The sequence below is a fragment of the Schistocerca americana genome, chromosome 2 (assembly GCF_021461395.2).
Source record: "Schistocerca americana isolate TAMUIC-IGC-003095 chromosome 2, iqSchAmer2.1, whole genome shotgun sequence".
In the NCBI taxonomy this organism is placed as follows: Eukaryota; Metazoa; Arthropoda; class Insecta; order Orthoptera; family Acrididae; genus Schistocerca; species Schistocerca americana.
The window spans coordinates 997389642-997403028 of NC_060120.1; the positions used below are offsets into that span (position 1 = coordinate 997389642).

The following is a 13387-nucleotide window of genomic DNA, read 5'->3' on the forward strand; positions in this document are numbered from 1 at the left end:
GAAATGACTATGTCCATTCATAACGATGGTATGGGTTTGACGTGGAATACTGTGATAGCAAAGTGAAGATTATGTCAAGTCATAAGAATGGTACAGATATTTCTATTCGCAGACCCACAGTCATCTTCAGGATGTATTTCCGATACTTCACTCTTTGTCAAGTGTCGTTCAACTTAAACCGCAATCCTAACATTTTAATATAATTATAACGATGAAGTACATATCTGGCCCATTTCACAGGATGATTCAGTCTATGCATGCTTTGCGCGGCGGCGGTGGTGGTCTGTGGCAGCAATGATTCACGTTTCCCCCTAACGTCAGGAGCCGTCCGAATGGAGAGGTCTGTTGCATTGCAGGAACGTAGTTGACAACCATCTCGTCCTCTAGACCGCCGAATAGCGGACTAATACTTAGTATGTGTTGGGTAGCTTTCGTGATCGCAAGGAAATCTGAGAAGATTCAATATGGACATGTGTTTGCGGTAGACCATTATTTCCTCCCACGTAAATTGACCTATTGACTGCTTCTTCATATTTCCCGTCTTCGTTTGGTTGAGAGAAAATCGATTGTGGTGTATGTTGAGTGCATCTAGCAGGTTAAAGACGGGTAGAGGAATGTTTGCTGGTCCTCTACATATGAGAAACACCTTAGTTGACTTTGTAAATTATAAGTATGATTTGGAATCTGTTATATCACCGACAAAAGAATTCGCGAGTGGAAATATCAGATTCCTTTATTTTTTGCAAGTTTTCATATAAAGATCTTCGAGACGGGATACGTTTCTCAGTCGAACGTAAAAATCTATACAGATTTTGCTCACAAAACTAAATGAAAATGGGATTTCCCTGTTTTCGTGGAAAGAGGACATTTATTATTGCCACGTATGTTTTTTCCCTTCTTTTTTTAAATAGTTACTTCATGATATGGGTCGAGTTGATGTCAGTTAATCCAATGCAGAAGGGCGGGTGAGCTCACCACTACACTGTGGCTCTCGCCCAGTCCCAGCTGGAGCGTCCTACGTGGCATTAAACAAAAGCGTTTTCCATCCCAGAACGAGAGGCCTATTGGAGGCGTTGGGGACCAGTTTAGTCTGTGCCAGCTCATCGCTGGAGCTGCGTCCCCTAACCGTTAGGGGCGGTTGTGTAACTATACTTTAGACGACCCACAAAGCCACTCTTTTATCTCCTATTGTTTAGCTAACTATACCTGCTTCTGTGTTGCCAAAGAACCATCGCTTCAAGGAGGGCAGTGGCCTTCACGAGCAGCGAGGCTGTTGTGGGTGGAGTAGCTCCCTCCCTCGTTCCATGTACCCTCTAGGTGGTGAGAGGGCGTCGATTTTCGGGAGTTTGTGATTGTACACGGAGGAGAAAGCACGTTCAACTCCCACCCCTCTGTAGTCTTTTAGGGTGACGATTTTCCCCAGTGCCTGTGCTGCATTGTGATCTGTTCGATAAGAGTGCTGTTATTTTCTTAACGACAGTTTCGACATGTAATCAGAACTGTGACTCCTTCATTCCATCGTCTGGGATAGCATGCATTGGCTTCAGTTAGCTGGGCTGTAGAGTGATTTTTAGTAGGCGTGTGTAGTGAAATCTCGTCTATGTCAAACTCCTCTATGTCAAACACCACCATCTAGTCAGTTGAACGTATTTCCCACCAAGAAGAATGAAGATAGTACCTTAAACTCCATCCTTTCTCTCCCTGGCTTGAAGGTGTAGGGTAGAGTTTGAGTGTTTCTGTCTCTGGTTTCAAGTGGTATTGCAATATTTTTTCCAGCAGGATAACTCCAGTTTTATGATATCGTACGTTTTTGCGATATATTGCGATTTTAGGCCGTCCTAGTGCAGCGCTATGCACATAGTTTTGTAATTATAACCAATCTTTCTGATTAATTACGTAATTATGATCTAAATTTGCGTCAGTCTGAAGTGGTATTGCGAAATTTTTTCCCACCTGGATATCACCAGTCGCATAATATCGTACGTTTTTGAGCTATATTGAAATTTTAGACCGTCTTTGTGCAACACTATGCATATAGTTTCGCAATTAGGGCGAATCGTTGTGGTAATTACATAATTATGATCTATATTTGAGTCAGTTTGAAGTGGTACTGCGAAATTTTTTTCCCAACAGGATAAGTCCACTTGTATGATATCGTTAGTTTTTTGAGCTGTATTGTGATTTTATGCTGTCCTTGTGTAGCGCTATGTATATAGTTGTGTAATTATGACCGATCTTTGTGATTAATTACGTAATTAGGATCGATATATGCGTCAGATCCCAACCAAAATAACTAAAGCACACTAACCTAACCTTCCTCCCTCGCATCTGGACAGTTTCCATGTGTTAGGGGGTGCACTAGAACTTTCCATCCAGTAGAATCAGAGTTCGAGTGGTTGATAGGTTGCGATTTTTACGTGCCCTTTGTGTTTTGTGTACTGCACTATTTCTGGGTGTTTTTGTTTTGTGAGCGTCTTTGTATAGCATTACACATGCATTATTTCGGTGATCTATGAGTAGTTTGCATGTCTGTATGCTCTGTAGTGGATTATTTCAGTAATTTACGAGTTGTTTTGCGTCTCTGCACATTAGTGTACTACATTATTTGCGAATAGTTTCCAGGTCTGTGAACTGTATATTGTGAACCAAAGCGCATCAGGGTGAGTGTTTCATATCAGTCTAATACATAAACTACTATGTGAAATTCATCCCTAAATAAATTGTTCCAAAAATAAATAAAGTACACTCCTTGCTCTCCCCAGTAGCCCAGAACAGGCTGATTCGTTTTCCCACCAATTCCCAGGTGGGATGGGCATATCAGCACAGCCCTAGGACAAATAAATTCGTGCCAAAACTCGAAATACCCACCAAAATTTGAAATTGTTGCCAATATTGTAGGCTGGGGCACGTGTGCACCTGGGAAAACACACATCATCATGATACTGTGCTCCTATTGACTGAACTGCACGATCACGTGATCTATCTCGGTGAACTCGCGAACTAACTCAGTTCTTTGGTCTGCTGGATTGGTGGCAGTTGTCCCTTGTGGTGTGGTAGCTGAGACAGATGTTTCCATGCGTTGTGTAATGCATTATTAATGCATTTCAATGCAAATCATTTATTTGCAGGACTGTAATCTTCCTCCTTATATGTTCAAGCATTAATGCTCGCTTCCATTCTTCGTGCAGTGAGCTGTGGATGCACTCCTCGGCTGAATGAGTGCATGTAATACAACTCCCACCACGTGGCACTGACATCTCGCTAATTGAACACAGCTCCTTCCGCACTGACAGCATAACAAGTACTCATATCTAAGACTCTTGTGGCGGTAACACCACACTAAGCCGCTACTGCTGTAGGTAAATAATAAATGTAAAAAAATCAACAAATCTAAACAAATGTATACAAATCTAGGCATATTTAAACAAATTATATTCGAATTGAATGACATCATGAGCAGACTCTAGTGGGGGCCACACCATACCAGCTCCCATCAGCTGCAGAAGTAAGCTCCTAGAGCAATATTCGTAATTCCCACCTATTTTCCAAGAAGATGACTCATCATCAATAAAAAATGCGGAAAGGGGGGGGGGGGGGGGAGTCAGGGGACTGCGGGAACCCCTAGAAGCACATAATTTAATTTCACACCAAATTCAAACTCCCACAGGGGTGGTGTGGCACTTTCCTGCCAAAAGGCACCATGTTCAGTAATGGTACCTACGTCATCAGCTGACGTCTCTATCACCATCTTGGATGATGTCATGCACTGAGGCCAAGTCTAAAGACTGCCATCTAGGGTGACGTCATCATCGCCATCTTGGATACATCTTGCCTCAAAGGGGAGTGGGGTGACGCCCCTTTTGTTCTACTACTCGCTTCAATGCACTGTATCCTGCCAGTAGAAATGTTTGCAGTTAGTTATATATTGTTGAGGATAATATGTATTACCGCAACTTATCTCGAAATCAACAGTACTTTAAGAGTGATCTTCTTTCGTATTTATGTAAAAATGGAAGTTCCTACATCGTAGATTTTCCTGTGTGCATAATGTAGTATTTAACATCAGTGAAGTAACCTTAAACGGAGCTCACTCTTAGACAAATGCTATTCCTCCTCAAGGAATTACTTCATCTCCACACCTAGAATGTACTCTTCGACCCTATCTTAGACGAAACCAGGGTAATTTTGATTTATTTACGAGTTCAGTTCTTTTGTCCTTCATATAAAAAGGTAGTGGTCAGTAAGTATTTGATAGGAAATGAACTAATTTTCAGGATTATTCGGGGTAAAAATAACATCAACGTTCAGGTCTAATAATAGTTACCTGAATAATTTTTAAATACTAGTTCTGCTGATTTCAGCATTACCTCCACACATTTTCGTGATCCTTACACAATCATTATATACTGGTAAGTTTTAGGATTCCCTCTCCTCCACCTCTCCTTCTCTCAGATTCTCTCTTAAAATGAGAGTATAACAATATCCTTTTCTCAGCGATCTCTGAATGATACCACTAAATAAAAGTGCCGCTGCTGCCATTAATCCTGTACTTTTCACCTGTATACTTTGAGGGTAATGTACTCCACTATGACTGTAACATGAATTTTGGTTTATAGAATTCTATAAAATTCACAATTTACTAGGGCTTGAACACAAAGGTAAACAATTACAGATACAGACGAGGTACTGTGAGTTTATTTTACACAGTTTTTACCGAACCACTTATCGCCTCATGTTACACACTTGCTCTAAATCTACACTGAAATTAGTAGTGACTATTTTGAAACTCATAAAGTAACAAAATCGGTTTTCTAAAATTGTAAATAAGCGTTTTATCAGTCGCATAGACATATTTTCATGTAGGGCGTAGTGTAAAATTTCTTTTCACTCAGCGAAATTTTTTCATTTCTCCTGCTCTATCGTTCTGTCACTGCTAATACATGCATGGTGTTCCTTATCACTTTTATTTATTAGTCTTTGTTGTGAACAATTTGTTTATTAAAGTAAGTATGTTACAGATTCTCTTCGCTTGCATCACAATCCACCTTCTTGATCTCGACATTACTAGACCTTATCCCTTCATATTTTCTACTTATCCGATACACGTATCAAACAGGTTATTTAACGAAATATTACAGCCTTATGAACAAAGTTTGCAAGGTGTAACTTACTGCCAAGTTGCCCCTCTATTTCCTCCTCTTATTTTGAAAAAACTGTAATTAATTTATTATTCTGTGCGTTTATGGTTTGTAATTCTTCGATACCCGGAAAATTTCATCAGCTCTCCAAATTCCTTGACTGTATTCCACTGTAGCCTCCTCATGAATACATATGCTGATAAAGCAATTACCATTATGTAGCCAATTACCAGAAATTGCAATTATTTGGAATTTCTTACATTAATAGAGTGTAGCTTACGACCATGTAACAGGCGTTTAGCGCTATATATATTATGTATTTGCATTATGCGTATGTTTGTAATACAAAATTTTCTTTTAGTCAATGAAAAATAATATCTTTATTGAGCTCGAATGTTTAAAAATATGAAACTGATGAAGAAATCCGAATCTCTCTGAGTACTAATTATTTATTATCTATTTGACCAGAATTGTCAACATATACCTGTTCCGAATGATCAGAGAGCTATGTTAGATATATAAATTTACTGGTCTTAAGCATGATACAGTCTAAAAAATCGTTTATTTTTTGTATAAATACGCGCAAAAAGAAAACGTAAAGACGAATTTTGAAGTGTTATGTTCATTGTAGGAACTTTGATGATTTGCAGACATTTCCGCCTTCTTCTTCTGTGTCTTAAATTAGAATGTTTGATGTTATTCACGAGCCAGTAATGTGTGAGGATCTGATACTATATCGCTCTTTTTTTCAGGGTTCACTTTAGACAAAGAATCGAATACGATAGCAATAATTTGTCAAGACGTAACTGTAATTCTGGCGTTCGATACAAGAGAGAGGTTAATGCAATGGCAGGTGAAGATATCCAGCAACTTAGGAGAAGGTAAGTTACCATACTCATGTCTATTCACTTTCATAGTCGCTAGCACGACGTAATACACCTTACACGCCGAAAAAATTTTATTATTTAAATATAATTAACATCTGAAACATCTCACTGTAGAAAATATATGAAGGTAATTCTCATACAAATAATAATAAGTACGTCCCTTTTTAATATAACTTAACTTCACAAGACCTGTAAGTATCAGCACCGTAATTTTATCCCTACGTAAATATCATAGCTTTGCAGTGGAACTAGTGAATGTGACGCGTTGCATGGTTACATCCTTTGTAATTTCATTGGCTGTAGACCTAACAGCCGTTGGTATCGACAGTTGTGGATGGCAGGCGTACTGTCGGTCACCCATGTTTCTCGGAAAAATTCTTCAGCTCGTGGTCATATAAGACATAATGCTATTGAAAGGTATAGGTGTGACGCTCATTCAAAGTAACCTTTATAGAGTGAGTTTAACCATAGAAATGCAACAATGCTCCCGCAGAGGTAATCCAGGCCAAAAATGTTAGGTTTCTGCAAGCACCAAGCTTGTTTTTTCACTCAATTTTTAACTATTCTACCTTTGTAGAAGGCAGCACTTTGTAACACAGAGGATTAGGAATTTCAATAATATTGTTGTGTACAGTGAAACGTCAAATAAACTGGTATAGGCATGCATATTGAAATACAGAGATATGTAAACTGGCAGAATACGGCGCTATGGTCTGCAACCCCTATATAAAACAAAAAGTGTCTGGCAAAGTTGTTAGACCTGTTACTGCTGCTACAATGACAACTTATCAAGATTTAAGTGAGTTTGAACGTCGTGTAATAGTCGGCGCACGAGCAGTGGAACACAGCATCTCCGAGGTAGCCATGAAGTGGGAATTTTTCCGTTTCACCATTTCACGAGTGTACCGTGAATGTCACGAATCCGGTACAACATCTAGTCTCCGACATCGCTGAGTCCAGAAAAAGATCCTGTAAGAACGGGACCAACGACGACTGAAGAGAATCATGCAACGTGACAGAAGTGCAACCCTTCCGCAAATTGCTGCACATTTCAGTGCTGGGCCTTCAACAAGTGTCAGCGTGCGAACCATTCAACGAATCACCATCGGTATAGGCTTTCGGAGCCGAAGCCCCACTCGTGTACGTTTAATGACTTCACAGCACAAAGCTTTACGTCTCTTCTTGGTCCATCAACACCGACACTGGTCTGTTGTTGACAGGAAACAAGTTTCCTGGTCGGACGAGTCTCATTTCAAAGTGTATCGAGAGGATGGATGTGTATGCATTTGGAGACAGCCTCATGAATCCATGGACTTGCATATCAGCGGGGGCTGTTCAGGCTGGTGGAGGCCCGGTAATGATGTTGGGCGTGTGCAGTTGGAGTAATACGTGATCCATTATACATCTAGATACAACTCTGACAGGTGACAAGCAAGTAAGCATCCTTTCTGATCACCTGCATCGATTCACGTCCATTGTGGATTCCGACGGACATGAGCAATTCCAGCAGGACAACGCGACACCCCCCGCACGTCCACAATTGCTACAGAGTGGCTCCAGAAGTACTCTTCTGAGTTTAAACACTTCCTCTGGCTACAAAACTCCCCAGGCATGAAAATTATTGAGCATATCTCGGATACCTTGCAATGTGATATTCAGAAGAGATCATCATCCCCTCGTACTCATAAGGATTTATGGTCAGCCTTGCAGGATTCATGGTCCCAATTCCCTCCAGCACTACTTCAGACATTGGTCGAGTCCGTGCCACGTCATGCTGCGACATTTCTGCGTGTTCTCGGGGTCCCTACATGATCTGAGGTAGGTTTACCAGTTTCTTTGGCTCTTCAGTGTAAATACACAATGTTAGATCAAGAGAAAATTCGTACTGCAATTGAAATAAATAGAATACCTAATCACTCTTGTACGTGTTTGACATAACGGATTAACGATTTTTTTTTTTTGTAGAAATTCATGGGGAAAACATTTAGCTGTCTTTTATATTGCGCAGTGTTATTAGTTTCGGGCGTAGGCCATTTTCAAGCTTTGCAGATTTAAATAGTAGGAATATTAAGGTCTATAATGCAAACTAGTCGCTCTATGCAAAATAAAAGACAGCTGAAGATTTTCACTGAAAATTTCGGCGATTATTTAGCAGCTTATTTTCCCCACCTGCATGAAAAATATTCCCTGAGAAGTGCCCCACTAGAAGTTTTATTCAGAACACTGATATGCAGGGCTGTGACCTACAGTTACTGATATTATCACCAGGAACCATTACTACTCCCACGAAGTAGCAGCATGAATGCTAATAACATTCATAAAGCTAAAGTCTCTGGTGGTTCAGCGACATATCGTCTTGTTTCGGCATCCTAAGTAGCCAACAGCACAGTCCTATTCTTATTTGAATGTGGTAGTTTGTTGTGATTTACAGTCCAAAGGCTGGTTTGATGCAGCTTTTCACACTGATCTATCTCGTGCAATTCCCTTCATCTCCGAATAATAACTGCAACCTACATTCATTTGAACCTGTTTACTGCATTCATGTGTGTCACTCTACAGCCTTTACCCGTGAAACTTCCCACTGTTAATAGTTGTCTTTAAGTTTGTGCCTCTGAATGAGTCCTGTCAACCGATCCGTTCTTTTAGTTAATTTATGCTTAAATTTCTTTAATTAGTTCTTCAGTCTACCCAACTAATAATCAGCGTTCTTCTGTAGCATCACATTTCAAAAGCTTCTTTTCTCTTCATAGCACCCTAGCGCCCACGTTTCACTTCCATACAAGGCTACACCGCAGACAAATAAGTTCAGAAACGAATTCTTAACATTTAAATTTATGGCATTTAGTTTCCTAGTAACATACGAGTCTTAACTTTATCTTCGATACGGACAGAAGCAGAGGTAATGACTTAAAATTTGTGCCAAAGCCAGGACTTGAACCCATGTCTCCTGCTTATTAGGCAGATGTGCTAATCACTACACAACTATAGCATTGTGGCTATCACTGCTGTGTGGACTACCGTAGCCCATTGTCCTCCCTAACATAAACTTCAGACCTTCAGTCCATTTTCCGCTTCTTCAATCATTAAAAAATTTGCAGGAAAAGGTAATTCCATCAGCTCAATAGACCACCTGGGCCTCATATACAGACAAGATTTCCCCATTACGTGCAAATCTGGAGTGCTTTTCCATTATTGGAGACCCTCGGTAACATTGGCAATTGAAGAAGGAGAAAATGGGCTGAAGGTGTGAATTGAAGTTTGTGTTATGGAGGGTACTGGACCAGAGTACTCTGTACAGCTGCGGTGGCCACACTGCCATGGTGGTGTAGTGGTTAACGCATCTACCAAGTAAGCTGGAGATCCAGGCATTGGCACAAATTTTAATTCATTACTTCAGTTTCTGTCCTTATGGAACTTAAATTTATATTCATTGTAAGTACATCTCTCTGTATCATAATAGATTTTCTTGCTATCACCAATCTGCGTTTTATATCCATCCCACTTCTTTTGTCATCAGTTATTTTGTCACCCAAACTCATCCAATACTATTCGTGTCTCTTTACCTATTCTAATTTCACCTGGTCATCTCAAGATCTCAGATTTAATTCGACTGCGTTCATTGCCCTCTTTCCATTTTTGCTGATGTTTGTTTTATACTGTCTTTTCAAGACACCATGTATTCCATTTCCTAAAGGTTAGCAGATGAGAATAAGTTGGCAGTACACGTCGCTTTGCGTACACTCGTATCTCGTAGACTTCCGTATCCTCTTGTAGCCATGTATATGGGTCCGTGATTTTCGCTAGTGTAAAGAGCCCTCTGTCCCACAGACGTTCAGTTCCTCATCCAGATGTCGTCGGCGCCTCCACGAGCCAAGATCGCCGCTGGACCCGCACGCCTTCACGTCCAGGAGCAGCGCTTCTGCCTGACTTCTGGCGTACCACCCAGGCTACTCGGCTTCTGGGACATCAGCCAGCTCAGGTGAGGCTCACATATTATTCGGTAGCTCTCTGTGGATATTCCACAGTCATACACAGCCTATTCATTGCACAGAAATGCTCTGAAAGGATGATTTAGGATTAAGTTTTAGTTTAGGTTTATCTGGTTACATGCTCCTTGAATCATTTTGCATTTTATTACAAAAATAAAAAAATACAGGATGTATGTGAGTTAGAAATTCCTACCCACAACCTTTTACATACTATAGTAATAGAAATTCTTCTACTGAATGGAAGGAGCTGTCAAGGAGAAACTTGCTCAGTTTCCTTCCAAATTTTATTTTGTTGTCTTTGAGACGGAGAAGTGATAAAAAAGTTTTGTTGCATCATTTTGCACCACTTTTTGTGTTACAGACAAAAGGCTTCATGAGGGAACAAAGAAGCAGTAGTCAGAATGCCTAACACCTGAAACAGATGTCCACGAGATGGCCATAGTAGAACACCACATATTATTCTTAGAGTACATTTTTGCGCAATGAAGACTTTATTTCTTAAAGATCTGGTACCCCAGAATATTATTCAATATGATGTTACTCGATGAAAATATGCAAAATACAACTTAATGATTTCTCTCTCCCCTTGATTTGGAATGATTCGAAGCGCAAATGTGGCTGAACTAAGTTCTTTTAGGAGCTCCAAAATGTGTTTTTCCAATTTAAATTCTTATAAATATCCATCCCTAAGCCGGCCGGGATGGACGAGCGGTTCTAGGCGCTGCAGTCTGGAACCGTGGGACCACTACGGTCGCAGGTTGGAATCCTGCCTCGGGCATGGATGTGTGTGATTACCTTAGGTTAGTTAGGTTTAAGTAGTTCTAGGTTCTATGGGACTGATGACCTCAGAAATTAAGTCCCATAGTGCTCAGAGCCGTTTTTTTTCCATCCCTAAGAATTGTAAAGTTTTCACCCTTTTTGTTATTTCCTCACCATGTGTTACATTTATCGTTGATATAGTGCCTCTAGATGTGCATTACTGAATATGTTGTGCTGTTTCAAAATTGAGCATGAGATCATTCGCAGAAAATCAATGATTCTTTTAAGAATTTTGTTTGCCACTTCTTCTGTTTCTGCATGTACGCTTCCACTGATAACAATACTAATGACATCTGCAAAAAGAACTAATTATGGTTGTTATAAATTAAGTGGAAGTTCGTTTGCATATATCAGGAACAATAGTGAACCTATGACTGAACTTCAGGGAACCCCATACGTGATTTCTCCTCAGTCAAGAATATATCCCTGCAGTATACCCCTTGAACAATAAGTACAGGTTTCTTCATTCTTTTGTTTAGATATGACATTATCCATTGGTAGGCTGTACCATCAATCCCATAAAACGTTTATTTGTCTACGATAATACTGTGATTCACACAGTCAAATGCCTTAGAGAGGTCGCAGGAAATACCAGCCGACGCTGTTTTATTATTTAATGCTTGTAAAATATGGCGAGTGAACGTGAAAGTGACATTCTCACTAGAACAACCTTTTGAACCCAAACTGTGATTTGCTAAGAATACTGTTGTTGCTAAAGTGAGATACAAGTCTAGAATACATCACCTTCTGAAAAATTTTGGAGAACGATGTCGGCAGTTAAACAGGTCAGTAGTTATTGACGTCTCTCTTATTATCTTTCTTAAAGAGGGGTTAAACGACGGCACTTGACGGAAGAGAGGAAGTCTTTATAGAGATCAGCGAGCAAGATATACTGATATAAATCTTCATGGATCACTGGTTTTTCTGACAGATTACGGCTGTCGGAACATTACCTCCATCGGATCTCTCGTAAGGGAAAAAAGTAATAATCATGAAATACATCGACTTGCCGTGTGACCATAAATAATATTTGTATGACACTTCATAAGGGAAAAACACAGTGTAGAAATAGAGAAAACATGTACATAAACGTAACCAGTATATTGTACTACATATAGTAGCACTTGATCATACATGCATAAGTGTGAAGTAACAGATAAATTATACACCAATCACAAACTGGCACTTTTATCACACCATTACCACACTGCACTGTAATAGAAGTGTGAGAGGCTGAAGCACAATATGCATTCGATACAAATCTCTATTTTTACTTTTGTGTTGCCATACTTCAGTAAACATTATACAGGACGATTCAGCTGCCCCCACCGACGTCGTTTTGTGCAAACCGGCACTATGTTTGTGGCACGAATGGTTTCCAGACTGACGACAGCCACATAATCTATATAAACTCCCTCTCAGAGCTTCTGGCGTCTGTTGGAAAGTGAAATCATAGTGTAACACATAAAAGTGCGGTTTGACTGTGCGTTACACGGTATTTTTGGGCCAAAATGTAACGTACTATCGTAATGATCCGAGTGTTTCTAGTTTTTCCTTGTGTACTTATCGGGGTAGTTATACAGGTTTCGGACGTCTCTGTGAGTTTATTCCGTTTACAGTACCAAATCTTTCGTAAATAGTTCTGAAATGTTGCATTATGAAGTGTGTTTCACCATCTAAAACAACGAAATTAACAGAAGAAATAAACCTGAGAAGCATGGAAGTAACAACTTTCTGGTGTAGAACCCAACGAAAAGATTAATATTTGACTCGCCATGTTAAAAATGCTAAAATAGTTCCATAAACAAAATTTGTACAATAAGTCTAAGATATAGTCATATACTTTAGTAGTTATTCTCTGCCATTTTGATAATATTCTTCACATTTTCAGAACGAAATGGCCACCAACATTGTTCTGTCATGCGGGGCTGCATAAAACAACATCGTTTGGGGCAGATGAAATCCTGCATAACACAACCTTAGGGAATCTTTTATCGATTTGCATATAGCTCTCGTAAAAATGTTCCAAACCTGAATTAAGCAATATGAGACAATTTCGCGTTTCTCCTGCCTCTCACTGAACACCATCGTAGAACCTATAGCACCCACAAACTCGACTCCCCTGCAATTTCCAATCTGAGTATGTAGCCGCTTCTCTACCGACCCATTGTACCAGTCCTGTACATGCACTATCACATCTTCTCCCAAAAGAAATTTCAACCAGCTGTCTCTCCCAGACAACCAAATCTGTCTCCAGATTTACTCATCCTACCAACTATAATTCCAACCTACCCACCCCGTCTCCTGATGGCTCCCTCTTTCGTTCCTTCCTCAGCTTTCCATTCCCCTTAGATTTATAGAAGGACGTCACTCAATCGCAAAAATACGCAAGTTGTTGAAAATCTATATTTCGACTATACTGAAGTCATCATCTGTTCATCACCAGAAGAGCCATCAAGGTACCAACTTGTCACAGTACAGAATTGTTTTTTTCTTCCATGCAAAGTCTAGTGTAATTTGTCACAAATTTATGCTCTGACGTGCTGGTAGGTTT

General features: G+C 39.9%; 1 protein-coding gene across 1 annotated transcript in view; it reads left to right on the forward strand.

Moving 5' to 3' along the window:
• The window catches only part of LOC124594597, a 393017-nt gene that overhangs the window by 253567 nt on the left and 126063 nt on the right, over positions 1-13387 (forward strand). Inside the window, exons 4-5 of the mRNA XM_047132970.1 lie at positions 5891-6019; positions 9854-10004. Coding sequence (XP_046988926.1) covers positions 5891-6019; positions 9854-10004 — 280 coding nt within the window. The remainder of the gene's footprint in view (positions 1-5890; positions 6020-9853; positions 10005-13387) is intronic.